The following is a 19,831-nucleotide window of genomic DNA, read 5'->3' as shown; positions in this document are numbered from 1 at the left end:
CGTTTTAGGCCCCACTGTACATTTGGAGAGGCTTTGAGCTGCCAGAACGATAGAAACTCCCCATAAACGACCCCATTTAGAAAACTAGACCCTTTAAGGTATTTATCTAGGGGTGTAGTGCGTACTTTGACCCCACAGTTTTTTGCTAAATTTAATGCATATCAGGTGGAAAAAAAAAAGAATTTCACTTTTTTCATAAAAGTATTTGTTTTAAGACCGATTTCTTTGTAAAGCGACCATGAGAATGAAGAAACACACCCCAAAATCTATCACCCTCTTTCTCCTGTTTTCAAAAATACCCACATTGTGGCCCTAATGCGTTGTTTGGACACACGGCAGGGCCCCAAAGGAAGGGAGCACCCGGAGGCTTTCAGGACTCATATTTTGCTTGAAAATGTTTTAGGCCCCACTGTACATTTGGAGAAGCTTTGAGCTGCCAGAACGATAGAAACTGCCCATAAACGACCCCATTTCGAAAACTAGACCCCTTAAGGTATTTATCTAGGGGTATAGTTAGCATTTTGACCACACAGGTTTCTCGCTAAATATATTGGAATTAGTCTGTAAAAATTAAAATGTACTTTTTTTCTGAAACAACATAGAAATTTTTATTATTTACAAGGAATAACGAAGAAAATGCACCCCAACATTTGTAAAACAATGTCTCCCGATTACGACAATACCCCATATGTGGTAATAAACTGCTGTTTGGACCCACAGCAGGGCTCAGAAGGGAAGGAGCGCCATTTGGATTTATGATTTTGCTGGAATGGTTTTCGGTGCCATGTTGCATTTGCAATGCACTGGAGGGACCAAAACAGTGGAAACCCCCCCAAAAGTGACCCCATTTCTGAAAAACCTTCAAGGAATTTTTCTAGGGGTATAGTGAGCATTTACACCCCACGGGTCTTTTGCAGAGTTTATTAGAATTAGGGCGCGAAAATTAATATCAAATTTTTTTCCACTAAAATGTTGAATTTTCTCATTTTCACAAGGGATAAAGGAGAAATAAACAACCATTTTTTATAAAGCAATTTCTCCCGAGTGCAGAAATACCCCACATGTGGTCATACGTTTTGTCATTAGAAATGAATTAACCCTTTCAGGACTGATCCATTTTTTGCTTTCATATTTTAGATTTTCACTCCCCGCTTTCCAAGAGCCATAACTTTTTTATTTTTGCATCAATAGAGTGGTGTGAGGGCTTATTTCTTGCGGGAGGAGCTGCAGTTTTTATTGGTACAATTTTTTGGTACATAAAAAGTGATTCAAAAGTTGTAGTACATTTTTTTTTTAGAGCGAAGGTGACAAAAAAAAAAAACTGAGATTTTGGCGGTTTCAATTATTACATTTTTTTAAGGTGTGCACTGTGCAAATTAAATAATGGTATATTGTAATAGTTCAGACTTTTACGAACGTAGCGATACCAATTTTGTTAATTTTTTTACATTACTTTAGAAGAAAAATGCGAAAAGGTGTTTTGTTTTTTTAACTTTAAAAAAAATAATTCTCACTACTAATAACTATAATTCTTCTACACATTTTATTAATCAATCCCCTTAGGGGACTTGATCCAGCGATCATTGGATCGCTGGTACAATACACTGCAATACTAATGTATTGCAGTATATTGTTATTCTTACAGGCTTCTGTAACAGCGATCGCTGTACCTGTCCGTTAGTACCGAGGGGGCCTGCTGTAATACACAGCCGATGCCCGCAGCGTATGGAGCGGGCTCAGCACGTGAGCCGGCTCCATACATCAACCGCCGCACCATGACGGGCAATTAAGTCATAGTGCGCAAAGGGGTTAGTGCACAGCGGATGGTTCAAAGTGAAAATTGCAATTTTACACTGATATGCCATTTTAGTGCATAATATGTTGTGCCCAGTTTGTGCCACAGAAGACAAATACATCATAAAACGTTAAGCGGGTTCTCTCGGGTATGGCGACGCCGTATGTGTGGGCGCAAATTGTTGATTGGGCACACTGCAGTGCTCAGAAGGGAGGGACGCCATTTTGCTTTTGGAACGCAGATTTTGCTTGGTAGTTTTTCTGTTTTGGGTTTCGCTGGTATTTTAGTTTATAATGTGGGGGGCATATGTAATCTGTGCGGGGTACATCAGGGCATAATAAGAGGGTATAATAATGGGGTAAATAAATAATAATTCATAGATATGTGGCCGGTGTCGCACTGATAAATGGCGCCCGATCTTATCCGCTTTTGGAACACTCTGCACATTTTGCATCGCCATATTCTGAAAGCCAGAACTTTTTTATTTTTTCTCCACCGGGGGCTTATTTGTTGCGGGACAATCTGTAGTTTTCATTGGTACCATGTTGGGGTACATGCGATTTATTTATTTTTATCACTTTTTGTTCAATTTTTTTGCAATCCTGAGCAAAAAACAGGAATTCTGACACTGTTTTTTAGGTTTTCTATTTGCGGCGCTCACCGTACGCTATAAATGAAATTTTTACTTTATTCTGCGAGTTGGTACGGTTACGGCGATACCATATGTTTATAGGTTTGGTCCTTTTTTTTAGCGTTTGCACAATAAAATGACTTATTTATAAACAAAAAAAAATTCTGTGTCACCATATTCTGAGAGACATAATTTTTTTATTTTTTAGTCAAAAAAGCTGTGTAAGGGCTTGTTTTTTGCGGGACAGATAGAAGTTTTTATTGGTACTATTTTTGGGAACATGCGACTTTTTGATCACTTTTTATTCTTTATTTTGGGAGGGGTGGTGACCAAAAAAATTGTGATTCTGTCGTCGTTTTTTATTGATTTTTTTTGGGGGTGTTCATCGTGCGGGGAAAATAACATTATAGTTTTATAGTTGGGGTCGTTACGAACGCGGTGATACAAAATATGTGTACTTTTTTAACGTGTTCATTTTTTTTCTATAATAAAAGTTTTATTATAGGAAAAAAAGCAGTTCATGTTTATAGAACTTATAACTTTTATTTTTACACTTTTTTTAAAACATTTTTATTACTTTTTTTTACTTTTTTTACTTGTCCCACTAGGGGACACTTAGTCTTGCAGCTTTGATCGCTGCTAGAGTACATTACACTACACACGTAGTGTAATGTACTCCAACTGTCATTGTGACGTGACTGTCACACTGACAGGAAGCAGAGGAGGAACGGCCAGAGGCTGCTCCTCCGAGGCTTCCGTACATGGCAACCCGGAGGTCATTATCTGACCTCCGATTGCCGTGACAAGCATCGGTAGCCCCCACGATCACTTCGTGGGGGCTGCCGATGTGCTTCAAACCACTTAAATGCGGCGACGGCAATCCGTCGCCGCACTTAAGGGGTTAACTGCCGAAAGCAGCGGCGATGGTCCGCTGTCCGGCGAGACTGATGTCTCAGCTGTCTAGGACAGCTGTCAGCGCGGGTCTGTCACTCTGTGTTTACACAGAGTGACAGTTTGAAATGCGGACGAAAATGCACGTCCTGGTGCGGGAACTAGCAGCCGACCAGGACGTGCATTTTCGTCCTTGGTCGTGAAAGGGTTAAGTCCCGGCAGTGCAGGCACTATTAGCAGAATACAGGGACTATGTTCACCTACTGTAAATGGACTGCCGCAATGCCCACTAGACTCCCTGACACATCTCCGCTCTAGTGCTATGCATTATCTTATTTGAGTATGTTGTCGCTCTCTTTTTTTAAGCAGTACCCCAGTTCATGTTGTATGCAAACACTGATAAGAATACGTCTGTTCATACGCGAATCATTTGGTCATGTGACTGGACTCCAGACAGCAAATTCTTTGTGACAGGAAGCAGAGATAAAAAGGTGCGTATGAATCCATTTGTACATGGATAATGTCTACAGTTCACCTGTTGCTGGGGATTTTATCATTACTTAATGCACGAACGACGACATAGAAACAGGCTGAAGTTGTCATGGGATCAAATAATTTGTTATATGGCACCAGTGAGTCCGATTTGCTTAGTGCCTGGATCTAGGGACTAGAGTGATGTCTCGTGACAAAAAGACTCTACAGTATGTGACACTACAGAAAAAAAAAGTAATTTTTTGTTGAATATGAAATATTTTACTATATTTCTTTATAGTTTAATTACATTGGCGTGCAAAACGTGTGTAAGGCTGAAGTGATACACATTCCCATTACACTGTTCTAAATTTTAGGTTGGAGACTTAGCCATGTATGTAGTAGTCCTAGAAAAATGCTATAAATTATGTACAATGCTGTGAAAAAGTATTTGCCCCTCACCCGATTTTTTTTTTTTTACTATTTTTGCCAATTTGTCCCATTTAAATTCTTAAGATAATCCAACTAATTTTAATATAAGATAAAGACAACACAAGTAAACAAAAAATGCAGCTTTTAAATGACCATTTATTGAGGATAAAGTTTTATTCAAAACCTATATCACCAATGTGAAAAGTAATAACCCCCTAAACCTAATAACTGGTTGTGCCACCCTTGGCAGTAACAACTGCAATCAAATGTTCGCAATAAGTTGCCATCAGTCTTTTACATAGCTGTGGAGGAATTTTGGCTCTTTTTTTTTTTTTTGCAGAATTGTTTTAAAACTGCTACGTTGGGGAGTTTTCGGGCATGTCAACAGCATCTCAATGGGATTCAAGTCAGGACTTTCACTCGACCACTACAAAACTATAATTTTGTTTCTTTTGAGCCATTTAGAGGTAGACTTGCTTTGTGCTTTAGATCGTTGTCCCCCTGCATAACCCAACTGCACTTGAGCTTTAGGTAGCAAACTGATGGGCGGACATTCTCCTTCAGGATTTTCTGATAGAGAGCAGAATTTATGGTTCCATCAAATGTGAGAAGTCGTCCAGGTCCTGCCGAAGCAAAGCAGCCCCAGACCATTACATTACCACCACCATGTTTGACTGTTGGTATGATGTTCTTATGGTGGAATATGGTGTTACCTTTACGCCATATGTAACGAAACCCAAATCTTCCAAAAAGGTTCCACCTTTGATTCATCAGTTCACAGAATATTATCCCAAAAGCCTTGGGGGTCATCTCGATTTATTTTGGAAAATGTGAGACGAGCCTTTGTGTTCTTTTTGGTCAGCAGTGATTTGCGCCTTGCAACTCTTCCATAATTGCCAAGTTTGCCTAGTGTCTTTTCTTTTATTCTGGAGTCGTCCACATTGACCTTAACTTAGGAAAATGAGGCCTGCAGATCTTTAGATGTTCGACTGGGTTCTTTTGTGACCTCCTGGATGAGTCGTTAATGATCTCTTGGTAAATTTTGGTAGGCCGGGCAATCCTGGAAAGGTTCACCTCAGTTTTCTCCATTTGTGGATGATGGCTCTCACTGTGGTTTGCTGGAGTCCCAGAGCCTTCGCAACGGCTTTGTAACAATTTCCAGACTGGTAGGTTATAAGGACTTTGGCATCTGTATTTGAATCTCTTTATCACGTGGCATCATGTGCTGCTTTTTAAGACCTTCTAGTCTCCTCCACACTACCAGACAGGTTCTATTTAAGTGATGTTTAGATTCAACAGGTCTGGCAGTAATCATGCCTGGGTGTGGCTAGTGAAATTGAACCCAATTGTCATTGAATTTGCTTAAATGGTTGACTTCGTAGCTAAGGGGGCAATTTATTTTTCACATAGGGCCAGGTAGGGCTGAACAACATTTTTCCTTCAATAAATAAAAACATCATTTTGTTGTCGAGGAATCACTACTTGAGCAATTTCCCAGAGTGCAAGTTTATGTAATTGTAATACAAGCAATTCGCCAAAGACAGCTGGAGACTGTCTGGATCAAGCGAGCAGGTAATTCAGCTACCTCAAGTCCATCACCACTCTGGTCAGCAGAGTCTAAGGCTACTCCATGGTCTTCACCAGAGCCCACCGCCAGGCAGGTTGGATTTGACTGCAGGGAACCCAGGTTGCTTTTACAGAATACGGTGTTGGACAGGAGGTGCAACTGCAGGCAATACCAGAATGGATTACCAGACAAGCCAGAGGGGTAAGCAGCCAGCAGAGTACAAAACCAGGAGATACTAAAAGTCACTGAGCAGAGGGTAAATTCGGTCCAGTTCAAAGAGTCAAAGCAGACAAGGTAATTCAGGGTGTAACCAGGAGCTTGATCAGTAACAAGTATTCACAAGAAAATCACAAGCAACAATGAGAACTGAAAAGATTCAAATACTCCACTCTTGGCTCTGATAGGTTGCAGACAGAGGAATGAGATTGTCTCTGCATCTCAAAACCAGGGCCACCCAGAAACTTGGCTAGTAGTCATGACAACCTTAAAGTAACGGACGTTTCCGAACATTTGTGTTCACTTGGGTTATCTTTATCTTGTATTAAAAATAGTTTCATCAGCTGAAACATTCAGTGTAAAAGATATGCAAAAATAAAAGAAATTGGGAGAGAGGCAATAACTTTTTATGTTTTGCAGCACTGTAAAAATGACTTATTTTGGGCCCCCAGTTACATTGCAAAGCTTTGATTGGTGTTTACAAATAAACACAGGAACATCTGTTCACTGAAGCTACTTTTCCGGTGCGCCACTTCAGATTTGAGTGAATGTGCAGATGCTGGTTAGTGACTTCACCAGCTTGTCCCACCCACTCCATTCACTTAGGCCCCATGCACACGACCGTGCCCGCAATCACGGCTCGCGATTGCGGGCACGGCCGGCCGCTGACTGACAGCCGCATTTTCGGGCCGTGCTCCCATACAAAGTATGGGAGCACGGCCCGCAAAATGCGAAAAAACGGACATGTTCCATAATTCCCGGAACATTTCCACGGCACTGACACCCTTCCGTAGTGCTACAGAAAGGTGTCAGTGTTCAATGAAAGTGAATGGCTCCGTTTTTGCGGACCACAATTGCGGTCCGCAAAAACTGAGGTTTTTTGCTGTCGTGTGCATGGGGCCTTAGACTGTATTGACATATACACCATTCAGCCATAACTTAAAAACCACATAAAATGTTCCATGTATACTATTGTGTATCCAGATTTATTTTAACTTTATTTCACGTTTTTCTTTGAAAAACATACTAGTAATTTACTGTTTTTACTCCATATAACTTAGTGGCACTCTAAAACACTGGAAATATGAAATAACCTTGAGCACAAACTAAAAATTCTAATTTTGCCCTGAATTATGACTCTGTATACAGCATGTCCCAACTCTGCTAGGCCTTGTCTGTATAGGAAATACACTGCTTATTAGCGCTGGTTATATGTTTGATTTATCATCATGTGAGGATGTGTTTAACTCCTTAACGACCGCCCACCGTCTTTGATGGCAGGCGGTGCAAGTACTTTGTCTACAGCGACGTCTTTTGGCATCGCTGTAGAAGAGGCTGATGAGCGCTCATCCGCTAAGCAGGAGCTGTAACTAAGAGCTCCTGATCTAAGAGCAGCCTGCTGAACACCGCTGGAGTCAGAAAACATTTGTGACCGCGGCAAGATCGAAGGGAACTCCCCTCTTTGATCTCGTCACCGGAAACTCGGTGACGTGATCAAAGACCAGGGAATCCCTCTGCAGTCAGCCCTGGGGACCTAAATAGGACCCCAGGGCTGTCTGTTCAGTTTGCCTGCTGTTAGGGCACACTATGTGCTGCCCTAACAGCAGCCTGTATCATAGTAACACAGTATGATGTTTTCGCATACAAGAGTATGCTAATACATTACAAGTAAAAAATAAAGTTATAAATAAAGTTATCCATTAATGAGATCAAAAAAATGTCCCAAAAAAAATTTCATTATTTTGTATCAAATATTTATTGCCCTTACATTACCTAACAACAAAAAACCTACACATATTGTGTATCTGCACGACTGTAATAACTTGAAGAATTAATTTAACAAGTTATTCAGCGTGAAATGTGAACGGGATAAAAAATAAACAAGAAAAACTATGCCGAGAATCGCTTTTTCCTATACTCACTCCATAAAAATAAAAATATTTCTACCCCCAAACTGCGAGAGAAAAAAAAAATACTATTTCTCCCGCATAAAACAAAGCCTCATACAGCCGCATTAAAGAAAAAATGTAAAAGTTATGACTGCTGAAAGGCAGAGAGGCAAAAACAGCAAAATTTAGTTGGTCATTAAGGCCTTTTCAGGTCCAGTCATTAAGAGGTTAAAGTTACAGCATTATTTGCCGATTAATTACTTTCAATATCTTTATAGGTATTTGGAGCTCCATTATTCGGATTCGGAGCTCCAAATTCCCTACATAGACAACGATTTAATTGTTTGATTGATAACACTCTACACACAAATGTTGCTGGTATCTAACATAAATTTGTGTGGAAGTGGAACTACACGTCAAAGTATAAACTCTTTTGTGCTGTTAATAATAGTAATTGCATTCTGTGCATACATTATTTAGGTGATTGTGTGGGGTGACTGTCAGAAGCATGATCTCTTGGGTGAGAAGAGCGCCACATCTGTCAAACCTTGCTCCACACTTCTGGATACAGAAGATTCGGTCACTACTGTCAGTGTGAACCAAGTAATCGCTTCTCAGGGAAGGTAATCATGCAAATAGAATATTTGATGAACATGCAACTAAATATGTGTCTTGTCTTCCCATATGGATCATTGATATAAAAGATAAAGCAGACTTTTTTTTTTTTATATAAGATTTAGTCCCAGCCCTATTGGCACATCTGGACGTCAAAAAGGGGGCCCTGTAACAGCAGAGTCTCTCGCTCTGGCAGGCTCAAGCTGTCCGTGTATAACATAGACCCCATTCTAAATGGCTGCCTTGTAATACTAGATTTTCCACTGCATGGTAAATGTTTGGATTGCAGTGGCTTCCTCTGGAAAAATCAGAAAGCCAAAGTGGTTTCCATATTTAAGGTGTTATCAGTGATGAGACCTTTTTTAAGTTATATGATAAATATAAGTAATTAAGTCCTTTCTAGTATTTATAATTTAAATTTTTTGTGTATGCTATGGGTTATTTAGTTGGTTTCAATGTTGCTTTGAGAAATGCGGAGTTACAACATTTGCTCTCATGTCCTAGCTACATCATTGCTGTTGGATTAGACTGCGGCAAGATAAATTTGTACAAATGGGAACACAACATTGAACCTAATGACTGGATAAAAGCTTTTGAGATAGACCAAAGGTGAGTATGACTTTTCTAGCGGTTTTGTAGTACTTTGCACACAATCTGCATTTTTTTTAATCCTCCATTAGTCAGAATAGAGTTCTGCTTAACCCCTTCAGGACTGAGCCTGTTTTGGCCTTCAGGACGAAGCCGATTTTTCAAATCTGACGTGTCCCTTTATGTGGTAATAACTCTGAAATGCTTTTACCTAACCAAGCGATTCTGAGATTGTTTTCTCGTGACATATTGTACTTTATGTTAGTGAAAAAATTTGGTTGATAAATTCAATATTTATTTGTAAAAAACACCAAGATTTGGAGAAAATTTGCAAAAATTAGCATTTTTCTAAATTTAAATGTATCTGCTTGTGAAACAGATAGTAATACCACACAAAATAGTTACTAGTTAACATTTCCCATATGTCTACTTTATGTTTGCATCGTTTTTTGAACATTCTTTTATTTTTCTAGGACGTTACAAGACTTAGAACTTTAGCAGCGATTTCTCACATTTTAAAGAAAATTTCAAAAGGCGATTTTTACAAGGACCAGTTCAGTTCTGAAGTGGCTTTGAGGGCCTTATATATTCGAAAGAAATCCCCATAAATCACCCCATTTTGAAAACTGCACCCCTCAAAGTATTCAAAACAGCATTCAGAAAGTGTTTTAACCCTTTAGGCGTTTCACAGGAATTAAAGCAAAGTAGAGGTGAAAGTTACAAATTTCATTTTTTTTTTTTTACAAAATTCATTTGTAATACATTTTTGTTCTATACCACAGAAGGTTTTACCCGAGAAATGTAACTTTTTATTTATTGCCCAGATTCTGCAGTTTTTAGAAATATCCCACATGTGGCCCTAGTGCGCTAATTTACTGAAACACCGGCCTCAGAATCAAAGGAGCACCTAGTGGATTTTGGGGCCTCCTTTTTTTTTTTAGCATATATTTTAGGTACCATGTCAGGTTTGAAGAGGTCTTATGGGGCCAAAACAATAAAGACCCCCAAAAGTGACCTCATTTTGGAAACTACACCCCTCAGGGAATTTATCTAGGGGTATAGTCAGCATTTTGAACCCATAGTTTTTTTGCTAAATTTATTTGAATTAGTATGTGAAGATGAAAATCTACTTTTTTTCTGAAAAAACTTAGACATTTTTTCAAGGAATAAAAGAGAAAAAACACCTTAACATATGTAAAGCAATTTCTCCCGATTATAGCAATACCCCATATGTGGTAATAAACTGCTGTTTGGACCCACAGCTGGAATAGTTTTCAGTGCCGTGTCGCGTTTGCAATGCACTGGAGGGAACAAAATAGTGGAAACCCCCGGAAAGTGACCCCATTTTGGAAACTACACTCATCAAGGAATTTTTCTAGGGGTAAAGTTAGCATTTTGACCCCACAGTTGTTTTGCTGAATTCATTGGAATTATTCTGTAAAGGTAAAAATCTACTTTTTTTTCTGAAAAAAGGTAGCCATTTTTAATTTTTACAAGGAATAAAGGAGAAAAAGCACCCCAATATTTGTAAAACAATTTCTCCCGATTACGGAAATATGCCATATGTGGTAATAAACTGCTGTTTGGACCCACAGCAAGTCTCAGAAGGGAAGGAGCGCTATTTGGCTTTTGGAGCTCAACTTTAGCTGAAATGGTTTTTGGGTGCCATGTCGCATTTGCAAAGCCCCTGAGAGGCCAAAACAGTGGAAACCCCCCAAAAGTGGAAATTACACCACTTAAAGAATCTATCTAGGGATATAGTGGGCATTTAGACCCCACAAGTCTTTTGCAGGATTTATTAGAATTAGGCCATGAAAATGAATATCAACATTTCTTCCACTAAAATGTTGCATTTTTTCAATTTCACAAAGGATAAAGGGGGAAAAAGCTGGCCAACATTTGTAAAGCAATTTCTCCCGAGTACGACAATACCCCCCCATGTGTGGTCATAAATGGTTTTTCATTAGAAAGTAATTAACCCTTTCTGGACTGATCCATTTTTTTCTTTTCCTTTTTAGTTTTTTCCTCCCCGCGTTCCAAGAGCCATAACTTTTTTTATTTTTCAGTCAATAGAGCGGTATGAGGGCTTATTTATTGAGGGACGAGATGTCGTTTTTATTGGTACCATTTTTTTGGTACATACAACTTTCTGAGCACTTTTTATTACATTTTTAGGTAGAGCGAAGGTGACCAAAAAACAGCGATTTTGCCGTTTTAAATTCTTTATTTTTCACGTGAGACGCTCCATACATCACCCCCCACACTAAGACATGCTATGTCGTGGTGCGCGAAGGGGTTAATGTGCAGCGGATGGTGCAGAGTGAAAATTTTAATTTTCCACTCATATGTCATTTTAGTGCACTACATGTTATGCCCAGTTTGTGCCACTGAAGACAAATACCTCATAAAATATTAACCGGGTTCTCCCGGGTATGGCGATGCCATATCTGTGGACGCAAACTGGTGTTTAGGCACGCTGCAGGGCTCAGAAGGGAGGGAGCGCCATTTGGCTTTTGGGGCGCAGATGTAGCTTGGTAGTTGTTCTGTTTGGGGTTTTACTGGTGTCTCAGTTTATAATGTGGGGACATATGTTATCTGTGCGGGGTACATCAGCGTATAATAAGAGGGTATTATAATGCAGTAAATAAATAATAATCCGCAGATGTGTGGCCGGTGTCGCACTGATAAATGGCGCCCAATCTTTTCTGCTTTTGGAACACTCTGCACATTTTGCATCGCCATATTCTGAGAGCCAGATCTTTTTTTATTTTTTCTCCACCGGAGCTGTGTGAGGATTTATTCGTTGCGGAACAATCTGTAGTTTTCATTGGTACCATTTTGGGGTACCAGAAATTTTTTTGATCACGTTTTATTCCATTTTTTGGCAAGCAAGGTGACCAAAATCCATCAATTCTGGCAATGTTTTTTATTCTTTTTTTTATGGCCTTCACCCTGGGCTATAAATGACCATTTTACTTTATTCTGCGGGTCGATCCGATTACGGCGATACCATATGTATATAATTTTTTTATGTTTTGCAGTGTTTGTGCAATAAAATCACTTATTTATAAAATAAATTATTTTTTGTGTCACCATATTCTGAGAGCGATAACTTTTTTTTATTTTTCAGTCAAAAAAGCGGTGTAAGGGCTTGTTTTTTGCGGGACAGGGTTGTAGTTTGTATTGGTACCATTTTGGTGTACATGCGACTTTTTGATCACTTTTTATTGTATATTTTGGGAGGGGTGGTAACCAAAAAATTGTGATTCGGGCACTGTTTTTCGTTTATTTTTTCCGCGGTGTTCACCGTGCGGGAAAAATAATACTACAGTTTTATAGATGGGGTCGTTGCGAACGCGGTGATACCAAATATGTGTAATTTTTTTAACGTGTTAATTTTTTTCCTATAACAAAAGACTTATAGGAAAAAAAGCATTCTTTGTTTATGTCACTTCTAACTTTTATTTTTACACTTTTGAAAAACATTTTTATTATATTTTTTTAACTTTTTTTACTTGTCCCACTAGGGGACACTTAGACTTGCAGCTTTGATCGCTGCTGGAATACATTACACTACACACGTAGTGTAATGTGTTCTAACTGTCATTGTGACGTAACTGACAGGAAGCATCGGAGCACCGGCCGGAGGCTGCTCCTCCGAGGCTTCCATACATGGCAACCCGGAGGTCATTGTCTGGCCTCTGGTTGCCATGATAAGGATCGCCAGCCCTCGCAAATGCATGTGGAGGGCTGCCGATCCGCTGTAAACCTCTTCAATGTGGTCATCGCAATCGACCACCGTATCGAAGGGGTTAATTGCCGATTTCAGCGGCGACAGGCCGCTGATCGGCAACGGGGAGAGCAGGGCAGACACCCTGCACAGTTAACCGCCGCTGCGGTGTAGCGCCGCGCGGCGGTTAACTGTTAAAGCGCGGACGTAACTGCACGCCCAGATACACGAAGTTACTGCTCACCTGGATGTGCATTTACGCCAAGGTGCGGGAGGGGGTTAATGGTAGTCACAATAGTCGTGTCCCCCCCTTCCTCTTTTACCTCTAGTAATTTAAAAATTGTGTTCACATCCCCCGCCCACCACCCATTTTCTCAGTCATTAGAGCGCGCTTTCTTTCCACTTCCCCAATAGACAGAGCGGCCTCCCTCACTTCCCCGATATTCACAGCAAACCCCTATTCCAAACCCATATTCCTTAGCAGGTAGTTACAGAATTCCCTCCCCTCAGTTCCTAGTAGTCAATGCAAGACATCACCACCCTTATACAGTCAACTTCTGCACACCTAAGAGATGCACCATCTGCTGGCAGGTAGCTGCATACGAGCAGCACATTGCCAGTTGCTATATGTAGCTTTCAGCATCAGTCTCTATTAAAAGACCAACGCAGGAGGAGCACCCAGCGCTGACATTATCTGAAAGGCGCTGTGTGCTTTCTCTTCCCACAGGAACGGTCTGCCACAGAGGAGGAGCCTCATGCTGTTAGTGACCGCATCTAGCACCGGCGAGGCACCATGCCACTAAAAACATGAAGGGCAGGGAACAAAAACCCTTGTTGCTAGGTTTTTTAAAACCCGTTGAAACATTTTTTCTGAACTCTCAGTAATTAGATGTATTTTTTTCCCCCTTTAAGCAGCTTCTAATTGTATGTGACTCAATATTCTAAAAAAAATAAAATAATTTTAGCTGGTAAAAATGTGTACGTGAAGCTTAAAATTGCGGCACTGACTATAGTATAGTTATCATGTCTAGGAAAATGACATTTTTTTATTTTTTTGCGACGTAAGATCATTACCCCCCAAAATCATTAAATGGTAATTGTAATGTGTGACCTGACACTAATGTGTTGAATGTTTAAAAATGATGAAGAGTTTGCAGCTTCAATTATTGACAAGCGAAGGGATAAAATGTCATTAGTGTTGCTAATAACCTTAGCATCTCCGGCATATTTAGTACCTGCCGGTTGTGACAAGTCAATTTCTCCCGGTTGGCAGTAGTGAGATAAAGTCCACTAATTAGATGTTAGATGGTATTTGGATCTTGCAGTCCAGCTGAGTTTGACATTTTCCTGTTGTCACACAGATCCTTTTCCTTTATTCTGTTCTATCTCTTTCAGCCTTTGTCACACCCTGACTGTCAAGCAGCTCTGCTGGAGGAGTAAGCCAGGTCGTGCTGGACATGATGATGATGCGGACAATGGAGACTGGTTGCAGCTGGCAAGCTGCGGAGCAGATCATGGCGTTAAGATATTCAATGTTAACAAGAGTATATTCTCATTATAAAAGCTACGTGGAGTAACAGACATAACTTATAAATGAGCTGGCACGGCCAGGGCTGATAGATCATGGCTTCAAAGAAGCTAAATGCCATTTTACTTACAATTGCAGGTCTGGTGCGTACTTTATAAAATGCAGAAATAAATAATCTATAGGACAACTGGCATTTGCATGTTGTCTTTAAATATAACATTCCCAGCAAAGGAGTAGAACTAACTCCGGAATCGTACTTTTGGCGGTTCGTGTCCTGGAAGCTCAAATCGTGCCACATTTTTTATCATACTGATGAATGGATCACGTAAATGGAGAGCATGCGCTTTTTCCATCATTTCTTCATTGTTCACGGTTTAAACGTAAAAGTCTGTAATGGTGCAGTCACACTTGACTTATTTGCCAGCTGCAGAAAACTTTACAATGTAAGCCTATGGGAAACATAATTCGTGCATGCAAGAACTGAGATAATGGACGTTGTACGGTTTTCTGCAGCGTATTTTTACGCTGCGAAATACAAGGAAAATACGCAACGTGCGACTGCACCCTAAGAGTTGACCTATCTTATGAATTATTCCTAATATTGTTAGCCGGGAAGATGATTGGCAGTTGCCTGGCATCAGGGAGAATTCAAGGAGCAGGCCCGCTTCTCTCACAGACCATCACTTCTCTGCGTACGCTGTGGTTGTAAAACGCAACTACAAAGATAAAGTAACATTTTCCACTTTAGAAATTCACAAGGAAACGTCATGGTTATTTACTTTTATAGCCTTCGTTTACTTCCTGAAAATTCGAGATACACTTATCGGAGTTTACATGCATTTTTCCATTATATGCCTGAAGTTTATATTTTCAGCAAAATGTTTAAAGAATAAAAAAATACAATAACGAAAACTACTAACTTTTTCTTTCAGATTTTTGGCAGCAAATGTGCTATTGTATTGTATTGTATTGAGCTTACATCTCAGGGCCCCTGTCTACAGGCTGATGCGGAGTTCATTTACACACGTTTCTATATAGCTGCCTATGTGAACACACTGTAAAGTTGTACACCGCATGTCCATGGAGGACCCTATATGGTTAATCGGTTCTGAAAGTATCAGGGAATTTCTTCTAAGTACTAAATCCCTAGTATAACGTTATTACCAATATCTCTCACTAACCGTGGTAGTGTCTGAATAATAACATTTATGGATGTGGGGAACAGGACAGATTTTCAAGTAACTTGAAGGAGATGATAATAATAATTCTATATGAGAGGATTTCAGGTTTTTTTTTCCCTGAATGAGTAACTTCAAAGAGAACATTTACTATGCCCATCGGTTTTCAACCATTACGTACATTCAACTAGTATTCAATTAGTCCGGATTATAAATGGTGCTTACACACAGGGCCATATTTACATCTCATGTTGTTTTAAGCACGAAGCCTGAATACACCCCTATTAAAGGCCACATGTATATGCTGGGAGGTTTTTTTTTTCCAACGTATACATCAAACACTGGCAAAAGTAATGTAATGTGAACATAGCCCTGCTCAGCAGCTACAGAAGAGGAGGTGGCCAGGAGACAGCAGTGCACAGGACAGGATGCCATTGATTTTCTACATACCTATCAGCTGACCTCTAATGCAGCAGCCAATCTAGGACAACCAGTCCTGCGGCCTGTGAATGAGAAGCATGAGACATTTGTCAGTGTGGTGCCCCCCCCCCCGGATCGTGAACAGTCTTCCTTCTCACACACTTTTTTTTTTTCCTGCGTTTTAACCCCTTAACGACTGATATATCTGTCGCAAGCAGGTATTCGTTCCCGCATAGCGACGGATATATCTGTCACTCTGATTGGGTGGGTACTGCCAGTGTACCCACGCGATCAGCGGCGGGAGCACTTCTGTTAAACACAGCCTGGCTCTTGCCCCAACTGCCATAAGCAAAGCGCGCTCCGATTCCGGCAGTTTAACCCTTTAGATGCCACTGTCAATAGCGACAGCGGCATCTATGTGTTTGACAGAGGGAGGGAGCTCCCTCTGTCACACCATCGGTGCCCCGCAAAGAAATCGCGGGCCGCCGTTGGATTTTCATGGCAGCCGGGGACCTAACAAAGACTCCCAGGTCTGCTTTCAGCAACTGCCTATTAGGCCATGCCAGAGGCGAAGTGAAGTATTTCTAGTTAAATAAAGCTTTGCCTGGTAGATGTCCCTAGTAGTGTGTCCAGGTTTTTCATACACATACAGCAACTACATAGAAACCCCATGCTTTTTTTTTTGTGGATTAATTTTAGTCATGTGAGCACACTGTCAACCAATTAGACTTCACCTAGGTATAAGTGACTAAACGATGCTGTAGCCGTTGTTGTCATGGTAACCCAGCGGTTCATCCATTGCTGGAGCTGCTGAACACCTGAGAGGAGCGCAGAGGCGGCTGCCAATTGCTGGAGGGTGCAGAGCTACAGAATTGGAAGGAGTTTACAAGAACAACCAAGGATGACAATATCAGCTGGAAACTCCATCTAGTGGCGGCTAGTGAATATAGTAGCTCTTGGTATATTATGATTTTATATGTGACCTCTGCTCCGATATTTTAGTTGGTGCCCCTAGGAGTCTATTCACCTTTCAGCAGGCTGAAGGAGAACAGTGTTATTGTACTATGTAGCCTAGCCCTTTATATTACAAGCTCTAATAAAGAAAAGGGCTAAGCTAGTTGATGTGTGCTGACCACTACTGGTAGCATAAAAACCAGCGGAGATAGTGCCCCACACTGCCCGCTGTAGATGGTGCCCCCTGTAGATCCCCACACTGCCCCCTGTAGATAGTAACAGCCCCCTGTGGATAGTACACTGCCCGCTGTAGATAGTGCCACAGTATCCCTTGTAGATCGTGCCAGTGCCACCTGTAGATAGTGCCAAACTACACCCTGTAGGTAGTGCCACACTGCCCCCTGTAGGTAGTGCCACAGTGGCCCCTAAAGGTAGTGCCACAGTGTGCCCTGTAAATAGTGCCACAGTGTGCCATGTCAATAGTGCCAGTGCCCCCTGTAGTGGCCACACTGCTCCCTTGTAGATAGTGCCAGTGTCCCCTGAAGATAGTGCCACACGCTGCCACCTGTAGATAGTTCCAGTGTCCCCTGTAGATAGGTGCCCACACTGCCAATTCAAACAGGAGAAGAAAGTAATGGCTTCTTGTTTATTTGTGCTCATATGCATGGCCACATTACAGATCTGTAATCTGCCAACCGTCCCGTTTTTTGCAGGATTTTCCTACAAAAGGCCATAAAATTAGGCTCGTCTTCTGCAAATGTGCAAAAAAAGGGTGTTCTCTGGATGTTTTGTGGGCGTTCTGGGGTGTATCAGAGCCGGGCTTAAAAGTGTCCCACACATGGGATTGCAAATGTTGGGAGCTATGTGTATCCGTAGTATGGCACCCACAAAATTGTATGGGCCCATACTGAATTTGCTGATCCATAGCTCCAAATTCCCTGCTTCCCTTCACACAACCATAGTGTTACATGATCACATAAAATACAGTATAATTCAGATGGAGCCCATCAGCATGGCTGGCTGGAGGTCGTTTTGGCAATTAGTAAAGTATTTATAGTTAAAATTGACCTTGTAGGAGGCACTATTAACCAGTTCAAGACCAGGCTATCTTCCCCCGTTAACTCCTTCCCGCGGCATCCATTTTTCGGGTTTTCACTTACGTTTCTTCCTCCCCACATTCCAAAAGCCATAACTTTTTTTTTTTATTTTTACATCAACATAGCCATATGAGGCCTTGTTTTTTGCGGGAGAAGTTGTCGTTTTTCATCGCACCATTTCTTATACCATATAATGTAGTGGGAAACTGCAAAAAAAATTTGTGGAGTAAAACTGGCAAAAAACAGCGATTGTGCATTTTTTGGCGGGTTTCGTTTTCATGCCGTTCATCGTGCAGTAATAACTACGTGTTCACTTTATTCCACGGGTTGATACGATTATGGCGATACCAAATTTATTTTATTTTTTTTACCACTTTTCTAAATAAAAAAACCGATTAGGTGAAAAAAAAAATTTGTCGCCATATTCTGAGAGCCATAACTTTTTTCTTTTTCCACCGATTCAGCGGTGTGAGAACTTATTTTTTGCGGGGTGAGCTGCAGGTCTTATTGCACCATTTTGGGGTACATGCGACTTTTTGATCACTTTCTATTCAATTTTTTGGGAGGCCTAAGGTGACCAAAAAACCGCAATTGTTGAGTTTTTAATTAATTATTTTTTTTACGCCGTTCATAGAGCAGGTTAAATACTGTTATATTGTAATAGTTTGGACTTTTACAGATGTGATACAAGATATGTTAACTTTTAGAAAAACAACAAACGTTTCTTTAGATAAAAAATTGGAAAAGGTTTTTTTTTTTATATATTTTTTTTTGGTACACTACTGAAATCTTTAATTCTTTTTTACACTTTCCATTAGTCCCTTTAAGGGATTTGAACCAGCGATCATCAGATCACTGGTACAATACATTGCAATACTAGTGTGTTGCAGTATATTGTCATTTTTACAGGCTTCTGTTTGGCCTGCCAGAGGTAGGGCTTAACAAGAGCAGAAAGAAGGCAGGCCTGGGGGCCTTCATTAGGCTCCCGGGCTGCCATGACAACCATCGGCACCCCGCGATAGTGCCAACCTAACTGGTTAAACGGTCAAGAATAGAGCGATCACTGTTCCTGGTTGTAGCTGCAGGGTGTCAGCTGACGCCTGCAGCGTATGGCCCGCTCCATACTTCAACCCCTGCATCAGGACGTACCGACATGTCCTGGTGCTTGAAGGCGTCCATTGCACGGAGTGCCACTGAAATAGATTTCTTAAACTGTGTCCCCCTTTTCGTTACTGTAAATTTTATATAGGTAATAACAGTTTTAAATGGTTGGGGACTGGGCTAGAAGCTGCGGTTTGGGCTAGCAATGGTGATGTTTTATTTTTATACTTTCTTTTATTTTATTTATCTTGTTTTGTCTTTATTTATTTTACTAATTGTGCCACCCTTAACCCCTTCAGGACTGAGCCTGTTTTGGCCTTGAGGACGAAGCCGATTTTTTCAAATCTGACGTCAATTTATGTGGTAATAACTTTGGAATTGTAATGACGGGGTAGGGAGACAGACAGGTGAGCCCTAATCTACCCGCCACTCAGTCCCTGCCTACTTGCACGGCCCGTCCTAGGCGACGGCGTACAACTGGGCGACGGTCCCTACACTCAATATGTGCACGACAGACAAACAGGCAAGGGTACACAGAAGCTAAGGGAAATGGGGCAGTTGCCCACAGCAACACCGTGAGCAACAGGCGTAGAGAACGAGCCGAGTCAAACCAGGAGTGAACGAGGTACCAAACGCAGAGCAGGAGCGTAGTCCGTAAGGCCAGGGTAAAAATGAAGCAAGGTCAATAATAATAGCAGGAGCAGCAGAGCCAGGAAACGGGATAGAAT

At 40.9% G+C, this 19,831-nt stretch overlaps 1 protein-coding gene across 3 annotated transcripts in view; it reads left to right on the top strand.

Annotated features, from left to right (window-relative positions):
• Positions 1 to 15,240, top strand: part of ELP2 (elongator acetyltransferase complex subunit 2) — an 88,632-nt gene extending 73,392 nt beyond the window's left edge. For all 3 annotated transcript variants that reach the window (XM_075828493.1, XM_075828492.1, XM_075828494.1), the window contains 4 exons: positions 3,687 to 3,808; positions 8,373 to 8,515; positions 9,012 to 9,116; positions 14,221 to 15,240. In XM_075828493.1, the coding sequence (XP_075684608.1) occupies positions 3,687 to 3,808; positions 8,373 to 8,515; positions 9,012 to 9,116; positions 14,221 to 14,386 (536 nt within the window). In that variant the 3' untranslated portion in view covers positions 14,387 to 15,240. The remainder of the gene's footprint in view (positions 1 to 3,686; positions 3,809 to 8,372; positions 8,516 to 9,011; positions 9,117 to 14,220) is intronic.
• The last annotated feature ends 4,591 nt before the right edge of the window (positions 15,241 to 19,831 follow it).

Source organism: Rhinoderma darwinii, chromosome 5 (assembly GCF_050947455.1).
Source record: "Rhinoderma darwinii isolate aRhiDar2 chromosome 5, aRhiDar2.hap1, whole genome shotgun sequence".
In the NCBI taxonomy this organism is placed as follows: domain Eukaryota; kingdom Metazoa; phylum Chordata; class Amphibia; order Anura; family Rhinodermatidae; genus Rhinoderma; species Rhinoderma darwinii.
Note: the sequence above shows the minus strand (reverse complement) of the source record. Positions and strands in the feature narration are given on the sequence as shown.